The following is a 20,459-nucleotide window of genomic DNA, read 5'->3' as shown; positions in this document are numbered from 1 at the left end:
ACACAGGAAACAAGAGATAAACAGATTAAAAATAAGTTTATTAAATATTAAAAATTCATCTTTAAGGTGGGGAAACTAGGCAAAGCATCTAACTAGGATCTAGCCACTGATTTCAGTCTATGGCTAAGTGCATTGTTCAGTTCTATCGTAGGTCAAGGCTGAAAATCACTTGGGCAGAAATTGTTAAATTAGATTATGGTCAAATAAACAATTTGATAATTTTAAATCACATGTATAACAGTCTCAGCTCTAAGCTTCTCACAGAAACCTTAGCCTACTCACCAAATAAAGACTGTGTGACCCCAATAGGAGGTAACCGGACTTGAGGTGAAAAACTTGAGATTTCCAATAGGACTGCCTGTGTTGTTCCCAGGACCTCACCCAGCCCTCTCCTAGCTTTTCTTGATCTCCAGGGAAGGAGTTCAGAGCACATAGAACAGTGCACAGAACATAGGAAGCATTTACTACCAGTAAAGCCAGGCGGCCTCCAGGAGGATGCTTGGCCTGGCCAACAGGACCACTGAGTGCATGGGCAGCACTTCCTCGGGGGGAGGTGTTCAATGGCCAGAGACGGCAGGATAGCAACTCACATTTGTAGGTAAGTTTGCACTATTTCTTGTTTCTATGACAAACAACTTCCAGGAGGTGATTTTCCTGTCCAGGTGATTTGAAATCTCATTTTGGATTGATTCTTAAGGGATCGAGAAGAGTAGTTACTGAAAGCCTCCAGACTGATGGCTCTCTGATGATCTTTTGTCGAGTTTCACCCAGGTCCAGGATCCAACTCAGATCCCATCCTTTTGACTAGTGGTTCCTGATTTTCTAAGCTGCAGACTCTAAAGGAGGACTGCATCCTAAGGGTCCTTGATCTGCTAGTATCTGCCAGCAACCTAGCAGGCTTTTCAGTATTCTGTCGCCAAGGCTTTATGAGAGTTAAATAGTGGACATAGAGAATTAATGATTAACCAAAAACAGTTTAAATGAGGTGTTTAAGGTAGTATTATAATAAGTTTAGCAAATATTACAGAAAATGCTAAAATGAATACAAATGCAATTATGACTACTGTACCATACAGTGGCATTCTGGGAATCTCATGTGCTAGCTGAACAGGTTCTTACAGGAGAAAGAAGCTGAATTTGTAGTCTAAGGTTTCATGACATGCTGTAGGTAGAGGCATGTGTGGGTTAAGGTCAGAGAAGGGGAAGTCCTGCTAGTGAAGGAGATCCTCCATTTTGTGCCAAGGCCAGAAGGCTGTCCAGACAATCGTAAACTTCGACTTTAGTTAGCATGGCAACAAAGCCTTAAGGAGGAGAATAGAAAACTGAGACCAAGGCAGCTTACTGGGGAAAACTTTGACACTTTCAGGAACTCAGCCTCATGAAGCATCCTCCTAAGTCCTCCTAGAACCAAAATGTGCTTCTCACTAAAACAATGGAATACTACTCAGCCATTAAAACAAGGACATCATAAAATTTGCATGCAAATGGATAGAACTAGAAACCCAGACCCCAAAGGACATGCATGTATGTACTCAAATAAGTGGATATTAGCCATAAAGTACAGGATAACCATGCTATAATCCATAGACACAAAGAAGCTAAATAATAAGGAGGGCCCAAGGGAGGATGCTTCAATCTCACTCAGAATGGAAAATAAAATAGTCATATGATGTAGATGGAAACAGGGAACTGGGTGTGAGAGAGGATGGGGAAGGGAATGGGGGCAGGGCTGGGAATCAGGTGTAGGGAAAGCTGGGGAAAGGTGGCCTGGAGAGTGAACAGAAAACATCTCTAGATACGTGGGACAGGGGAGTCTCCAGGGAGTCTATGAGAGTAACTCCAGCTGAGACTCCTAGCAGTGGGGAATATGGAGCCTGGAGAGGCCACTCCCTGTTGTCAGACAGGACTCCTAGTAGAGGAATAAGGATAGCAACCCACTCAGAATTTGTCCTGCCTATAAGAAGTGCAGGAACAAAGATGGAGCAGAGACTGAGGGAATGGTCAACCACTGACTGGCCCAACCTGATACCTATCCCATGGGCAAGAACCAATCCCTGACACTATTAATGATACTCTGTTATGCTTGCAGATAGGATCCTAGCATAATTATCCTCTGAGATGCTCCATCCAGCAACCAATAGAAACAGATGCAGAGACCCACAGCTAAACATTAGACTGAGGAGTTGAAGGAAGGATTGAATAATTAGGACCTGAGGGGACAGGGACTCCACAGGAAGACCAATGGAGTCAACTAACCTGGACCCATGGGGTCTCCCAAAGATTGAACCACCAACCAAAGAGCACACATGGGCTGGACCTAGCATACACACACACACACACACACACACACACACACACACACACAACACATATGTAAGCAGATGTGTGCTTAGTCTTCATGCAGGTGCCTCAACAACTGGAACAGGGACTATCCCTGATTCTGTTGCCTCCTGGTGGATCATGTTCCCCTAACTGGGCTGCCTTGTCTGGCCTCAGTGGGAGAGATGTGCCTAGTCCTGCAGTGAGTTAATGTGCCAGGGTGGGCTGGTACCCAGGGTCTTCCTCCTGGGGAGGAGCTTGTGAAGGGGAACTGGGAGGAGAGGAGGACTGTGATTGAGATGTAAAGTGACCAAATAAATTAATGGAAAACGTCTGAGTTAAAACTACTTGTCAGAGATAATAATTAAGACATATTATATCAAGAAGATTTGATCCCTGTTCCACGAGAGGGATTGTGCGGCTGGTTTTGTAAGCCCAGTTACAAGCCTGTGGCTGGGGCACATCGTAGGCCCTGAGGAAGCTACAACTGCTGCCTTGCTAATTGGATGTGATGTGCCCATCGGTCGCCTTCTAAACCCCCATCTTGATAGTTTGGCACTGAGGTCAGCTTTCCTCAGAGAAGTTTCTTTGTGCAGTGCTCACTGGTGACCGTGGAGACAGATAACTGGTCAAGTTCTGAGAATGAGTGACTGTTGAGTGCCCAGCTGTCGTGGGGCATTGGTGTCACCCCTCCAAAACTCAGGCACCAGCCTGAAAGAAGGATCAGAAAGAATGTAAGAGCTGCAGGTGGGGTTAGTCTAGAATGTTGACTTTCAGGAGTTACATGGCTGTTGCATTCTTGAACTCAAAGCTATGTATGGGAAAGTGAGCCCATCGGCACTGTTATGGAGGAAGGAGAGAGCGTGGAGAGGCCCACCCCCCACTAAAGATTTACAGTCAGTCAATGGCTGCTGAGAAGGGAAAGACATAAATTGTCAATGCTCTTGTAAACAACCACATTGAAATTCATTGAGTTGTAAAAATAAAAACTAAGATATAAAAGGAGGGGAGCTAGTTGGGAAAGATGGGTCAGCAGGACTAATAGTGGAGCAAGATGGGAAGCAGGGTGAACATGACTGAAGTACATTCCATCCTGTATGACATAATGACATCCATTGTTATGTATAAATTACTATATACTCATTAAAATGTGTCTATAACACTGTACAATCAGTAAACAATGAATTTTCAGTCTTCTCAGGCTCTGCTTTCTGTTTCTCAGTTGGGGAGTTCACAGAGAGAGCACAGTAGGTCCAACCCTAAGAATTTGTTTTCATATTCCTCCATCCCTTTATCATCCTGGTTCCAACTCAGAAGCCCTGTGTTGAATGAAGAGAGTTGGGGGGTAGGGGGAACAACCACATTGAAATTCATTGAGTTGTAAAAATAAAAACTAAGATATAAAAGGAGGGGAGCTAGTTGGGAAAGATGGGTCAGCAGGACTAATAGTGGAGCAAGATGGGAAGCAGGGTGAACATGACTGAAGTACATTCCATCCTGTATGACATAATGACATCCATTGTTATGTATAAATTACTATATACTCATTAAAATGTGTCTATAACACTGTACAATCAGTAAACAATGAATTTTCAGTCTTCTCAGGCTCTGCTTTCTGTTTCTCAGTTGGGGAGTTCACAGAGAGAGCACAGTAGGTCCAACCCTAAGAATTTGTTTTCATATTCCTCCATCCCTTTATCATCCTGGTTCCAACTCAGAAGCCCTGTGTTGAATGAAGAGAGTTGGGGGGTAGGGGGAACAAGATGCTCTACTCTTTGCTTCCTCTTGCGGTTGTACACAGTAGGTACAGCGGTCCTAGGAACAATGAGGGCAAAGCTGCAGAGAAGCTCACTATGAGCCTTATGGGACCACATTGTTTATTCCACTTGAGGAACAACATGGCAGCTCTATCAGACAGAAAGCAACTATCTCAACACTCAAGACTTTTGGAACCAGCGAGATGGCTGGGGGTGCAACTCAGTGGTAGAATATTTACATAGCATGTGCAGGCCTGATCCTCAGCAACACAAAGAAGAAATTATTTTAAACCATAAAATATTACTATGCTCTCATTCACCATGTGCCATAACTCATTTCAGACAGAGGTGATAAACTAAGTAACAACACATACATATGACAGACATTTTTTTTACTAGGCAATGAAACAAAAAAAATAAAATATTTCTCATGAATTCACAAGTTAGTCCATTAGAAAATATCTTATTCTACAATCTCTCTGAGGTGCTTTTCCATCAGTTTCATCAAGTTGTGGTTCTACATTTCTATTTGGGTGAAAATTTCCATAATAAACACCAAGAAAAATAATCCCAAGGAGAAGAGCAAGAACTATGGTGGCACTAATAGGGATAAAATAGTCAGAGTTAAAGATAGAAAGAGGGTAGATCCAGAATACAGTCAAGATTCCCAGGGTGCCTAGCACTCTTACAGTATAATAACAAGACATTGGGCATTTGGTATTCTGCCCCTTGATATTAAAAAATGTAAACACAAGGATGAATCCAACCACAATCCTATATAAGAACTCCATACTTACAGAATTACAAAACTGAGTATGGTTTATAAATGCCCATATGAAGCCTGTGATCCAAAGAAATAATAGCAGAAGCAAAGCAACCCTCACATCTACGAACAGCAGAAGTACAACACTCAGCATCCAGGATAACAAGGTAAGCAACTTGTAAAAGAGATACATGAGTTTGGGCCAGAGTCCTCGGAGAAGATTTTTATCGGGCAATGATTTTCTTAAAGCTATTTGATAGTCAACAGTTGACCAAGAAATAGCACAGCAGGAAACCATGATGACCATGCCTACAAAAGAAAAACAAAAAACACACTAGGTTAGAAATGGTAACAGTAATATTAGTAACAATAAACTAGCATGTGCCCTGCATGCTGTAGCAGTGTAGACACATGCCATAGCTTATATGTCTAATTCTTCGATATCCCCACATTGCATTAGTAGAGCTGAGGAAAATTGAAGAAATATATTCCTTGACTCTTATTGTGCAACTAGAAAGTGATGGAACTAATATTTATTGGTAGGCTAATCAACTGTATCATACTACTTTAGAATTATCTTGAATAGATTCAATAAATAATACCTTGGCTAAACACTACAATTGTAAGTCTTGGTTTTCTACACTATTTGGCTTTAACCCTATACCATACTTAATTCACTGGGAGATAGCTTAATGGATTATGAGACAGATAAAAAGAAAATTTAACATAAGTATACATCATTAACAAAATAATTTTTCAGAACCTACAGACTCTACATCATATGAACAAACAGACTCCAAAATTTACAAAGTTCTATAGATTTGGCACCTTTACCAGCACACAGCAGAAGTTCATTACTGTTCTGAAAATACAAGTCATTACTACCTCACTCAAAGCAGAGGATGGTTTAAAAAGTGAAGCAAATAGAAGCAAAGACAGAAAGAAATAGTCACAGAGAATATAGAATATGAGTCCTTTCGGGTACTTAGTATCTGAGGTCTATACATGTACAGCCAGATTTCCAATGTCATTTCTTGACAAATCTTCTTACAAACGTCTTTCTCCTCTCTTGATTTTGGCACAAAACACTAAGAACCTGGACTTAACTTTTCTCCTATTCTTTAATTACAATACTGCTTTCTCCTAAATTATCTGGTGTGTTGGGTTTTTGGTTTTTTTCAATGTTATATCTATGGCTGTCTGGCCTGCATGCGCCTGGTGCCCATGGAGGTCAGAAGAGGGCACTGATCTCCTGGAGCTGGAGTTAGGGATAATCATGAGTCATCGCATGGCTTTTGGAACCTGAACCTGAACCTTGTGCAAGAGCAGTAAATACTCTTAACTGCTAACCTATCTTTCCTGCCCATGTGATGTGTTTTTATATTGGGGGATGTTTTTTTTTTGGGGGGGGGGGCTTGGCTTTGTTTTGTTTAGTTTTGTTTTTTGCTTTGTTTTGCTTTGCTTTCCTTTGTTTTTGCTGTGTTTTGTTTTGTTTTGTTTTGTTTTGTTTTGTTTTGTGAAACAGAGTCCACTATGTAGTCCAGGGTAGTTTTAAACTCAAGTTAAGCTGTGTGCTTCCAGCTCCTGAGTGCTGGGATTACAAGTGTACACCACCATGCCTGGCTTTAATCTCCACCAAATTAATGCATATGCATAGTTTTAAAAGTTCTACAGTCCTTGAAGAACCCAGCAGTCACTCGCTTTAGCTCCCTTGACAGTGAGCTGTAACCCCCAGAAGATGTCCCTTAGAGCTCCCCTAGTTGTCCCTTTGACACACGCTGTCATAGTTCTACACAAAGCACAGTCTGAGTTTATCTGTAGTGGACCTGCTCACTCACTTCCCATTCAGAGAAAGGAAAGCTTGGCACATATAAATATGGCCGTCCTCCAGCCCTCTCCCTCCAACTCCCCAAAGAGAAACAAAATGGTGTTTAGCAAAAATCTTCAATGTTCACTTAATCATAACGACATCAGTAGGGCTTGTGTTGGCTTGGGGCTATTTTTTTTTAACCTCTCAGAAACTATATCTTCTTCTTTTAGAGCATTTTTGCTTCCTGTAATTAGCATTTGCCTTCCTTCACACTTGATTTCTGTCTCCCACACTCTGAGAAGTCATCAAAACTGATGACTCCTGTTTGTGAGACTCAGAAAAGCCCTCAGGGTACAAACGCCTTATTAGTTCTAGTCAGGCTGAGAGCATTCCCACTTCCATATATTACATCAGATATTTTTCTGAGAGCATCCTCAGTTCCATATGTTACCTCAGATATTTTGCATTTAGGAAAGTCTTTCTAAGTATCGTATACAATGCCATGTTTTCAGTGGAAGGGTTGCCTATGAATCCTTTAGTCCTTAAGTGAGAAAGCTGATGCTCATAGCCTACTTCCCATCTACTTCCCATGCTGAGTGGAGAGATGAGTTCCCAGACAGCAGGGCAGGAGAGGTCCTGGGTGGGCAGATGTTCCCTGCTGGAGCTTAGAACAGACTCATTTTGCTCAGTGAATGGCTGCCCTTCTCCATATCTGAACAGATGTAGCCTCTGAGTTGTGAGGAGAGGGTCTCCACTGACACCATCCTGCCATGCTTAGCAAACTGAGAAGCAACAAGCACTCCTTTTCCATGTGCCTTAGGGTACTCAGTGCAGCCACTACCCAGAGCTAGAATAAACAAGATGGTATACTATGTTAAGATGACAGACAACCCAGGAGGACTTCAGACTAAATTCTTCCAGGCTCTGCCCACCCTCCACACCCTCTGCCCAAAGATTGAAATATAGATAAAATTGGACTTTGGAGCCTGAGTCTGTCATCCTGCTCTTTCATGCAGCTGGGCCAATCAGTGATCAAAGAAACCAACCTCATCACTATTGGCCCTTTGCCACTAATGACTTTGTAACTAGAGAACTCACAACTCCCCCTTTTTCAGACAACCCTCAAGATTTAATTTCTTAGAGATAGTCCTCTTCACCCCACTTAAGATGATTTCGAAGAACCCTTGTAGTTCTCCTCACCACAGACAGAGGCCAGGAAAGAGGCCAGGAAACTGGTTCCTGGTCCCACAGAGGAACTCACCAAGCAGCTATTGATACTAGCTTTTCTTAATCCACCCAGATTGGGACTTGAACACCACTAAAGATAGAGAGACTCTTAATCTGCCAGGTTCTGTTGGCAGATGTCAAAGCAGCTGAAAGACAGCCACTAATTTGGCCAAAGACAATGCAAAAGAGCAATAGTTCTAGCCTTTATTAACTAGACAACCCCAGATATCAGGAAACTCCAAAGGGTTCAAGAACAAGAAACTGGAATTTAAAAGATAATGACCAAAAAAAAAGTGTTTAATAAAGACAGAAAAATAGGGAAAAAAAGACAGGTAGAAGAGCAAAAGAAACAGACTCATGATCCGACAAAGATTCTGTTAGCAGCCATAGCCAAACCAAAAGACTCTAACAGATGGCTGAAACAAATGGCTTCTAGAAACCAATACTCAGGGCTCTGGTGCTGGGCCCATGGCCTACCAGTAGAGGGCACGTCTAACACAAATGACTTCTACAAAAAAAGATAAGAGGGGCCCTAAGGACCAAAAACACCCCCACTTAGAAAAAGAACAATGCACTTATTATAAAAGGGAAGAAGAGGAGGAGGAGGAGGATGAAGATGCAGCATCCACTGGGTCAGAAAATGCCCCAGGGGTAAGGGGAGCCTATTCAAACCTTGGCCTTAAAAGATGCCCAGGATGATGCTGAAAATAGAGAAAAAACACACTAGCTTCCTTAGGGCTAATAAAACTTACAGTTTACAAATGACCTCCTGGTAACAACATAAACCAAACAAAAATGTCTAAAAAAAAAAAAGCCCTATTCTGTCAACCACAGGTGACCTCCCTAGATCCAGGGGCCTGAAAAAAATTTCTACACCAGCTTTGGGGTCGCCAAAAGTGACTAGTTTTTCCATCTCCTCATGGATGAGAGATCGGGGCCCTGGCACCAGCCAATGGCCTCCCTGTCAAAGACATTGGACCCCGTTGCCAGAAGCAGAACCCTCTGTTAACACATCAACAAAGCTACAGCCTCCTGCTTAAGGATGCTAAGAAACTGTCACTGAGCCAAAGCCTGACCATAGCCAATACCAAAATGACTCATTACCAGTCTCTCCTCTTAAAGCCCCCTTTCAGGCTCCAGATGCCCTAAGCTCAGCTAGTCTGCTGCCTAACCCAGACATCAAAGGACCACTACATGACTGCTTGGACAGTTAGGTCCACATCCATGGGACTAGACCAGATTTTCAGACAGCCTCATTCAGTATGAACAGAGGTATGCTGGGACAGTGTTCAAACACCAAGTGTCATTTGGGCAGAGCCACTCCTGACAAGAATGTCAGCCCAAAAAACTGACCTAATAGCTCTAACCAAAGTGCTAGGGGAAAAAAAAAAAAGACCAGAGACACTGATAGCCAGTATGTCTTTACTACCACTCACATCCATGGGGCTGTTTATAGGGAGAAAGGCCTTCTGATGACAGAAGAAAAGAATATCAAGAAAAAAAAATCCTCTCCTTACTAAGGGCTCTATGGGGGCCTAAAAAGCTGGCCATCGTTCACTACTTGAGATAGCAGAAAAAGAAAAAAAAAAAAAAAAAAAAAAACAAAGATCCAGTTTCAGATGAAGCAACCTGTCCCACTGCCTCTTGCCCCTGACTCCCCTGGATCTAAAAGATTCTATACTCCATGATCACCCTGAATATTCAAAAGATGACATAATCTGGACTAGAAACTTGCTCATGTCCAAACATTAGGGCAGGTGGTAGAAAATAGCAGATTACCAACCCATATGACAGAAGAAATGAGACTACACATATTTCAAGAGATCCACCACTCCTCCCACATGGATGTCCGGAAAATACAGGAATTGATATCAAGATTAAAGATATTAACTCAAAAATAACTAAGATTGACTGATTCCTGTGCTACAGCACTACACACCCAAATACTGCCAGAAAAGGACTAGCCTCCCAGGAGTGTGGACAAGCCTGTGAGCACAGGTAAGACCACCGCTTCTGTTCAGAGGTACCTGCCTAGAATCCTCAGGACACAGGAACTGAGGAGGAGCCTGGCACAGGAGTGTTCCAATTTCCCTCTGTGCCCGGAGCTGATCCTGTGCCACAGTGCTAACATTCCCAAATACCGCCAGGAGAGAACTAGCCTCCCGGGAGTGCCAATGCACCTGTGAGAACAGGAGGGACAAGCCACAGTCAGAGACACCTCATGGTACCTTTTCCGAAATTGACTATTTAATCAGTCACAAAACAGGCCTCAACAGATACAAGATGACTGAAATAATCCCATGCACCCTATCAAATCACCATGGACTAAGGCTGGTCTTCAATAGCAACAAAAACAACAGAAAGCCCACTTGCACATGGAGCTGAACCATGCCGTACTCAAAGATGACTTAATAAAGGAAGAAATAAAGAAAGAAATTAAAGACTTTTTAGAGTTTAATGAAAACAAAGGTACAACATACCCAAACTTATGGGACACAATGAAAGCAGTGCTTAGAGGAAAACTCATAGCTCTGAATGCCTCTTTTTTGAAACTGAAGAGAGCATACGCTAGCAACTTAACATCACACCTGAAAGCTCTAAAACAAAAAGAAGCAAATGCACCCAAGAGGAGTAGACGGCAGGAAATAATCAAACTCAGGGATGAAATCAACCGAGTAGAAACAAAAAGAATCAAAGAATCAACAAAACCAGGAGCTGATTCTTTGAGAAAATCAACAAGATAAATAAACCCTTAGCCAGACTAACCAGAGGGCACAGAGACAGTATCCAAATTAACAAAATCAGAAAGGAAAATGGATATATAACAACACAAGTTGAAGAAACTAAAAAAAGTATCAGATCCTACTATAAAAGCCTATACTTAACAAAACTGGAAAGTCTGGATGAAATGGACAATTTTCTAGACAGATAACAAATACCTAAGTTAAATCAGAATCGGATAAGCCATCTAAACAGTCCCATAACCCCTATAGAAATATAAGCAATCATTAAAAGTCTTCCAACCAAAAAAAAAAAAAAAATCCCAGGACCAGATGGGTTTAGTGGAGAATTCTATCAGACCTTCAAAGAAGACCTAATACCAATGCTCTCAAACTAGTCAACAAAATAGAAACTGAAGGATCACTACCCAATTCTATGAAGCCACAGTTACACTGATAACAAACCTCACAAAGATCCAACAAAGAAAGAGAACTTCAGACCACTTTCCCTTATGAATATGAGTGCAAAAATACTCAATAAAATTCTTACAAACTGAATCCAAGAACACATCAAAACAATCATTCACCACAATCAAGTAGGCTTTGTCTTAAGGATGCAGTGATGGTTCAATTTACAGAAATCCATCAACGTAATACACTACATAAACAAACTCAAAGGAAAAAAAAAAACCACATTATCATTTCATTAAATGCTGAAAAAGCATTTGACAAAATTCAACACCCTTTCATGTTAAAAGTCTTGGAAAGTCAGGCGAGGTGGCGCACTCCTATATTCCCAGCACTTGGGAGTCAGAGGCAGGCAGATTTCTGAGTTTGAGAAAAACCAAAAAAAAAAAAAAAAAAAAAAAAGACAAGAAAAAAGAAAAAGAAAAACAAACAAACAAACAAAAAGTCTTGGAAACGGGGCCTAGCAAACACAGAAGTGGATGATCACAGTCAGCTATTGGATGGATTACAGGGCCCCCAATGGAGGAGCTAGAGAAAGTACCCAAGGAGCTAAAGGGATCTGCAACCCTATAGGTAGAACAACATTATGAACTAACCAGTACCCCGGAGCTCTTGACTCTAGCTGCATATGTATCAAAAGATGGCCTAATCGGCCATCACTGGAAAGAGAGGCCCATTGGACTTCCAAACTTTATATGCCCCAGTACAGGGGAATGCCAGGGCCAAAAAGTGGGAGTGGGTGGGTAGGGGAGTGGGTGGGAGGGTATGGGGGACTTTTGGGATAGCATTGGAAATATAAATGAGGAAAATACCTAATAAAAAGTATAAAAAAATAAATAAATAAATTTGAAAAAAGAAAAAAAAAGCCTTGGAAAGATCAGGAATTCAAGGCTCATACCTAAACATAGTAAAAGCAATATACAACAAACAAGTAGCCAATATCAAAGTAAATGGAGAGAAACTTGAAGCAATCCCACTAAAATCAGGGACTAGACAAGGATTCCTTCTCTCTCCCTGTTTAATCAATATAGTACTTGAAGTTCTGGCTAGAGCAATTAGACAACAAAAGGAGGTTAAAAATATACAAATTGGAAAGGAAGAAGTCAAAATACCATGCAGATGATATGATAGTATTTATAAGTGACCCCAAAAATTCCACCAGAGAACTCCTACAGTTGATAAACAACTTCAGCAAAGTGGCCAGATATAAAATTAACTCAAACAAATTGGTAGCCTTTCTCTACTCAAAGGATAAATAGGCTGATAAAGAAATTAGGGAAAGGACACCCTTCACAATAGTCACAACTAATATAAAATACGTTGGTATGACTCTAACCAAACAAGTGAAACATCTGTATGACAAGAACTTCAAGTCTCTGAAGAAAGAAATTGAAGAAGATCTCAGAAGATGGAAACGTCTCCCATGCTCGTGGATTGGCAGGGTTTATATAGTAAAAATAGCCATCTTGCCGAAAACATTCTACAGATTCACAAAATCCCCATCAAAATTCCAACTCAATCCTTCATAGAATTAGAAAGAGCAATTCACAAATTCATTTGGAAAAACAAAAACCCCAGCATAGCGAAAACTATTCTCGACAATAAAAGATCTTCTGGGGAAATAACTGTTCCTGACTGCAAGCTGTACTACAGAGCAATAGTGGTAAAAACTGCATGGTATGGTTATAGTGACAGGCAGTTATATCCATGGAATAGAATTGAAGACCCAGAAATGAACCAACACAAATATGGTCACTTGATCTTTGACAAAGGAGTTAAAACCATCCAGTGGGGGGGGGGGGGTGAAAAAAAAAGACAGCATTTTCAACAAATGGTGTGGGTTCAAATGGTGGTGAACATATAGAAAAATGTAAATTGATCCATCGTTATATCCCTGAACAAATCTCAAGTCCAAGTGGATCAAGGAGCTCCACATAAAACCAGAGACATTGAAACTTATAGAGGAGAAAGTGGGGAAGAGCCTTGAACACATGGGCACAGAGGAAAAGTTCCTTCACAGAACAGCAATGGCTTATGCTCTAAGATCAAGAATCAACAAATGGAACCTCATAAAACTGCAAAGCTTCTATAAGGCGAAAGACACTGTCAATCGGACAAAATAGCAAGCAATAGATTGGGAAAAGATCTTTACAAATCTTGCATCCAATAGAAGCCTATATCCAATATATACAAAGAACTCAAGAAGTTAGACTCCAGAGAACCAAATAACCCTATTTTGAAAATGGGGGACAGAGCTAAACAAAGAATTCTCAACTGAGGAATACTGAATGGCTGAGAAGCACCTAAAGAAATGTTCAACATCCTTAGTTATCAGGGAAATGCAAATCAAAGCAACCCTGAGATTCCACCTCATACCAGTCAGAATGGCTAAGATAAAAAACTCAGGTGACAACAGATGCTGGTGAGGATATGGAGAAAGAGGAACACTCCTTCACTGATGGTGGGATTGCAAGCAGGTTCAACCACTCTGGAAATCGGTCTGGTGGTTCCTCAGAAAATTGGACAGAGTGCTACTACCTAAGGACCCAGCTATACCACTCCTGGGCATATATCCAGAAGATTCTCCAACATGTAATGAGGACACATACTCTACTATGTTCATAGCATCCATATTTATAATAGACAGAAGCTGGAAACAACCCAGATGTCCCTCAACAGAAGAATGGATACAGAAGATGTGATACATTTACACGATGGAATAGTACTCAGCTATTTAAAACAATGACTTCATGAAATTCATAGGCAAATGGATGGAACTTGAAAATATCATCCTGAGTGAGGTAACTCAGCCACAAAAGAACATACATGGTATTTACTCACTGATAAGTGGATATTAGCCCAACGTTCAGAATACCCAAGATTCAATTTGCAGACCATATGAAGCATAAGAAGAAGGAAGACCAAAATGTGGGTGCTTCAGTGCTTCTTAGAAGGGAGAACAAATACAATAGACATTGAGTTAGATACTTGCCAAGATAGACTCCCCCTCACTTACTCCCATCCCCTATAAAACCTTGCCCTGCTTAGGGTTCAAGGCTGTTCCGTCTTCCCTCCCTTTCCTGTTGTGTCAGGGTTGGGTTGGAGGAGAGTCCAAGCCCAAGCTTGTAATAAAGCTTGGTAATGAAAGATCCTGACAGAATGTAAAGGGACACAGAAGCCCTGAAATTGGCAAGATATTGTCAGTGTTAGCAGAACTAGCTTCACTGATTTAGAAAAATAGAGGTGCACAATGCTCTGGCCACTCCTGGAACCTGTGTTTTGACCGTTCCTTGACCCATGTGTGTGCCCACTGATGAAGCCCATTGCCAGGTGTATGTGATATTGGTTGCTGAGAAAGAGTCAGAAAATCTTCCCAGCAACCACAGCCCGGCCAATCCTGAGTTGCTACACCTGCACCAGACTCTTTCCTTGTACCCCTCCCATACCCATTTCTTGAGAATAGACGTTGTTTAGATCTGGAAATCCCCTACTCTCCCCCTTCTCCTTTCCCCCTTGAGGACCTATAAAAACCGGGACCTCTTTCCCCTTGAGGTCGATTCCTCTACCCCTGCGTGGGATATGAGGCATCCCCAGAGCTCTGACTTTCCCCAAATAAAGCCTCATGTGGTTTGCAACAAGCTCAGTCTATCGTGAGTTCTTGGGTGTCCATTATTGTCCTGAGGCCTGAGCGAGGGGCTTCTTTCGGAGTCTTTCACTATAACACTGGAAATGGCTCCTTGGTGGTCTTTGGGGGTTCACAAACACTCCGTGACATAGCACCTCATCTGCTTTTTAATAACTTTGTTGGTCTCTTTTCCAGGTTTTTATGCTCTGGTCCATGTATGTCCACCTATATACATCTGTGCAACCTTACGAGGTAGAACCTGTGTAGGAGGGAGCATGTGGTTTTGTCTAACTGAGTTCGGGTCATGTCATTTAATATCATACTTCCAAGATTCATCCACTTTCCTGCAAATTTCATAATTTCATTTTATGTATGAATAAGTAAAATTCCATAGTATATACATACCACACTTTCATTAGCTATTCATCTGTGGATGAACACCTAGTTTGGATCAATTCCCTTCATAATAGAGTAATAATAAGCATGGCAGGGTCAGTATCTCCCTGTTAGGATATGGAGTTCTTTGGTTATATGACTGGGTGTGGTATAACTGAGTCATATGATGTGTCTGTTTTTAATTTTCTTAGCTACCTCTATATTGGTTTCTCCTAGAGTGTACCTCTTTTTACCATCTTCTCATCAGCATTTGTGATATCCACTTGACTTCGGAGAGATAAACTATCAAGTTGTTTTAACTTAAATTTCCCTGATGGCTAAGAATGTTGACTACCTTCTAAGATACTTACTGGAAGCCAAACACTATGTCACGTACCTTTAAATGCAACTCTTAGGAAGCAGAGGCAAGCAGATCCATTCTAGGTCCTCCTGATCTTATGTCTAAAGTGTATGGCGTCTTCAGCAATAGAACACACAGAGCAAGTTCCAGGACAACCAGGGTTACACAGAAAAACCCTACCTCAAACCAACCAAACAACAATAGCAATAAAATACATAGTGGAAATCTGTGCTTGATTTGTTGATACCTGTTTGTCAATTCTATGAGCCCATTTTGCTAACAGAAACTGAAAAATCGGTCTATAACTTTGACAGCTCTTTGTAAATTCTGTATATTAGCCCTTTGTCTGAAGAATAGCAGTTAAAGTTTTTTTTTTCCCAATCTGTGGGCTGTTTACTCTGTAGACAGTTTCTTTTGCTGTGTAGGTCTATGTGTTGGTTGTGAGGCCAGTTCCTGTGCTGCCGAGTTCTGTTCAGAAAGTTCTTGCCTTTGCCATCCCATTTCCCTCTAGCAGTTTCAACATTTCAGGTTTTACGTTACTGTCTTTGCTCCACATTGAATTAATTTTTCTGTACAAGGTAAAAGATATGGATTTAATTTCATTCTTCTATGGGTGAATATGCGATTTTGTTGCACCATTTCTTCTTATTAATTTTTTTGTAAATTTACTTTTTAATAAAAAATATATCATTTTCTGCTTTTCTTTTCTCCCTCCAACACCTCCATATATCCTGTGCCTTATTCTCTTGTAAAATCGTCACTTTTTCTCTTTAACCATTACTGTTACAAACACACACACACACACACACACACCTAAATATATAAATACAACCTGTCCATTTAGTATTGCTTATATGTATATGAATTCAGGACTGCCCATTTGGTGTTAGATAACCAAGTAGGGGGCTCATCCCTAGGAAAGACTATTTTTTCCAGTCTCAGAATTCCTTAGTCGCTTGTCGTTCTTTGTTATGGATGGACCCTCTGAGATTTCCCCCTTGTCTGTTGGTGTTATACTTCTTTAGGTTTTGTTTAGACAGTCATATGAGTGAGGTGTTGTGGGTAAAACTTTCCTGTCATTGATAAGAAACACATCTCACACTAGATTTTCTGGTGTTCAGAACAGTTGGTGGGCAGACCATTGTCAGAACCAAGTTCCCATCAGGAGAGAACATCTGAACGTCAGCAGATGTGCCCAGGCCAGGCCCTGGTGTTGACTCCACTAAATCATCATTATTATCAAACAGGAGTAGTGATCTGTTCTGTTCCCACAATCCTCAGAGACAAACAAGAGTTTGTCCCAAGCTTTCTTTTTCTAATTCTGGGGAAATGTCTGTCACAGACAAAGTGAAAGTAAAAACTGCCCATAGCAAAACCCAAAATGCAAATGCAAGGCAAAAGCAAATGAAGCTTTCCCTCAGGAAAGGCCAAGAGATTCTGCGTGAATATCTCCCCAGGTCTTTGCCATAAGGAGGACCATCTGCATTACACTCATGCACCTTTCCCAGAAGAGGCTGGGCTACCACCAGATAAATATTAAACATTGTTAGGAATTACGATGTCTTAGTAATGTGGCAGTAGTCATCAAAAGTCCCTGAACTCACTGGTCCTATATAGTTAATTAGGTAGAAACACATGATTTTCTTCTGTTAAGCTAGCCTTAAGTTCAATTAAAGAACTGTTGGTTACCACCATGATATCATGACTGCATCTCAGGATCTTGCCTGCCATCCTAGTTATTGTGGTTCATAGGTGTTACAGCTGGGTAGGATCATTGATTGCTTTTCTCACTTGGAAACTTTCATAACAAGTTCTAGTACTATGAAAGCTAATTCTTGTGGGACTGGGAAGCTTTCAAGTAAGATCCAGCCTAGGTCCTCCTGGTTTTTTGTCTAAAATATGTGGTGTCTTCAGCAATAGAGCATTAACTTTTACCTCTGGGAGATAGCTAAGGACAACAGCAATACCTATATTGTTTGGGTAATCTCTTGATTCCCCCTAACAGACTACTGTAAAGAGGGCTTCTCGTGGCTGGTATTGGGGGTTTGGTTAAATAGCTATGGCTTTGGGGGAATATAGTTAGGCCAAGCCAGTACCATTTCTTGGATAGACTGTTGTTTCCTAATGCATGTTTTAGACACCTTTGTTGAAAATTGGGCAGCCATAGCTTATTGGTTTCTTTCCAGATGCTCTATTCTGTTCACTTGGTCTAACCTGCCTGCTTTTATGGCAGGATAGGGCTGTCTTTATCAATACAGCTTTATAGTATAATTTGAGACCAGGTATTGTAATAACTTCAGCCGTGTTCTCTCACTTTATTACTACAATCCATCATCTAGTATCTTTTCTGTTGTTGGTGGGAGGTTTTAGGTTGTTGTTGTTGCTGTTGTTTTGTTTGTTGTTTTGTAGTCTCAAAGGTTTCATTATAAGTTTTCCTCTTCCTTGATTAGGTTTATTCCTAGGTACTTTATTTCTTTGAGCTATTATAAATGGGATATTTTTCTTTAATTTCTTTCTCTGAGAGTTCTTTGTTGTCTATATGAAGGGTACTGATTTTTGTACTGATTTTTGTCTTACAACTTTACTAAGAGTAGTTTATTCAGTTTGCACCTTCTCTGGAGTCTTTTAAGTATAGGATGATAGTCTGCAATTAAGGACACGTTGCCTTCTTCCTTTCATGTTTTTATCCCTTTATCTCTTTGTGTTATCTTGTTTATCTAACAGGATTTTGAGTTCTCTACTGAATAAAAGCAATGAGAGTAGAAATCGTTTTCTTTCCCAATTTTAGAGGTAATGCATTCAGTTTTTATAATTATAATACTGGCTATGGGGTTATTGTAAATGGCCTTTACCATTTTGAGGTTTGATCCATTCATTCCTAACCTCTTCAAGACTTTTATCATGAAGTCTAGAGGAATTTTAATCCAGCAACATGACTGCTCTGGCAAGAGATCACATCCAAAGACCTTCTAGGTCTGTGTGATCTGGCTGAAATGCAGACACGCCCTTAGTACACACCTCAAATCCCTAACAATAAATGTAAAGTTAGTTTGTAAAAGGAAGCAGACATGTTTGAAAGTAACATCAATTGAGGGACAGACAAAGTGATGAATCAGAGAAAGGTTTGACAGAATGAGTCAGACATAAGATTCACCCAGCTCTCAGGAAAGCAGACAAGAAAGAGAGGCAATTTAAGAGCAGTTCAAGGAGAGAGGTCAGTTCAGTAGAGTGGAGTTGAGTTTATTCATGCATTCATGAAGAGGCAGTTGAATAAGACAAAGCCAGAAGATTAGAAAAAAATGCCAGAGTTAGTTTGAGGCCAAGCAGAGCAATTCAGTCAGAAGCTGAGAGAAGCCAGTTTGAATCAGTAATCTTGGAGAGAATTTTGGGCCAGAACGGCTGAGTTGAACCAGCCAGTCAGAGTCCAGAAAAAGGTAGAAAGAGTGAGCTTATTCAGCAGTAAGCCTCTGAGATGACAATAACATCTAGTAAATAAAAGTTACTTTTACAAACGAGACATGTTAAACTTTTTCAAATATTTTCTGCATCTCCCAACCTTAAGTTTATTTCTATACTACATTTATTAAATTAAGTGTGCTAAACTAACCTAGTATCTCTGGAATAAAGCTCATTTGGTCATGGTGTATGATTTTCTCAATGGTATAGCATGATATTTTTATACTTTGAAAATTTTATGATTATCTAATAACATCCAAAAAAACATTTAAAAGATTAAAAGAATCGTTCAAAATTCCACTGTCAACAGCAGCCATACTTACCAGTTTGTCACACTTTCATCCAAACATGTTTCTTTCTTCTAATTTCTTTGTATCCTTAAGAATATACTGATCAACTTTACAAGTTCCCTCTCCCCACAGTAGGGCATTTCATCTAAGGTTCCCTTTGAGACCTGAGAGTCTTTCACCTCCCAGGTCTCTGATACATTCTAGAGGGTCCCCCACCTCCTACCTCCCGAGGTTGCATGTTTTCATTCATTTTACTGGCCCTGAGGGCTTCAGTCCTATTCCCTCAAACACACCAACACCTGATCATGTTCCCCCTTTCCCTCCCTGTCCCCTCTCCCACACAAGTGGGATTGAGGCATCCTCACTTGGGCCCTTTGGCTTGTTATAGAAACACAGAACATTAAGTGGAGGGATGAGGTTGCCATCCCACAGTCAAAAACTCTGACCTAGAATTGTTTCTGACTAAAAGAACTGCAGGGACAAAAATGGAAAAGATACTGGGGGGAAGGAGGTTTAGTGACCGGCCCAAATTGGGATCCAGCTCAAAAAGAGGCCCCAAGGCCTGACACTATTACTGGAGCTATGGAGTGCTCACAAAAAGGGACCTGTCATGACTGCCCTCTAAAAGACTAAACAAGAAGCAGAAAGAGTCAGATGTAGATATTTACACCCAAACAATGGACAGAAATCAGGGACCCCTGTGATTAAATTAGGGAAAAGCTTAAAGAAGCTGAGGAGGAGGGTGACCCCATAGGAAGACCAGCAGTCTCAACTAACCTGAACTCCCGAGATCTCTCAGACACGGAGCCACCAACCAGGCAGCATATACCAGCTGATATGATGCATCCCCTTCCCAACACATGTACAACAGAAGACTGCCTGGTCTGGCCTCAGTGAGAGAAGCCACACCTAATGCTCCAGAGACTTGAGGCCCCAGGGAGTGGGGAAGTCTGGTGGGATGTGGGGTGGGGACACCCTTTGGAAATGGAGGGGTGCAGGGAGGGGGAAGAGAAGGTATGGGATGAGGAATAGAGGGCACACCAGGAGGGGAATAATGACTGGAATGTAAAAACAAAGATTAAAGAATAAAAAAATAAAAATAATATGCTAATGGAAAACTTTCTAAAAATTAAGTGTGATCTCATAAATGCTTTTCTATACATTAAATTTTCTTTGAGAAGACTCTGCTAAGAGCTATAAGTTTATTCTAAACATCAACAGGCACTTATTTACCAAGTTCTCTGTTGCTAGTGCATTCTCTCTCTCTCTCTCTCTCTCTCTCTCTCTC

At 41.0% G+C, this 20,459-nt stretch overlaps 1 protein-coding gene across 3 annotated transcripts in view; it reads right to left on the bottom strand.

Moving 5' to 3' along the window:
* Positions 1 to 3,672: 3,672 nt before the first annotated feature.
* The window catches only part of Xkr9 (X-linked Kx blood group related 9), a 33,493-nt gene continuing 16,706 nt past the window's right edge, over positions 3,673 to 20,459 (bottom strand). For 2 of the 3 annotated variants that reach the window (XM_006495548.3, XM_006495547.3), the window contains one exon: positions 3,673 to 5,148. In XM_006495548.3, the coding sequence (XP_006495611.1) occupies positions 4,520 to 5,148 (629 nt within the window). In that variant the 3' untranslated portion in view covers positions 3,673 to 4,519. The remainder of the gene's footprint in view (positions 5,149 to 20,459) is intronic. The other variant, NM_001011873.2, reaches the window with a different exon arrangement.

Source organism: Mus musculus, chromosome 1, assembly GCF_000001635.26.
Source record: "Mus musculus strain C57BL/6J chromosome 1, GRCm38.p6 C57BL/6J".
NCBI classification, from domain to species: Eukaryota; Metazoa; Chordata; class Mammalia; order Rodentia; family Muridae; genus Mus; species Mus musculus.
Note: the sequence above shows the minus strand (reverse complement) of the source record. Positions and strands in the feature narration are given on the sequence as shown.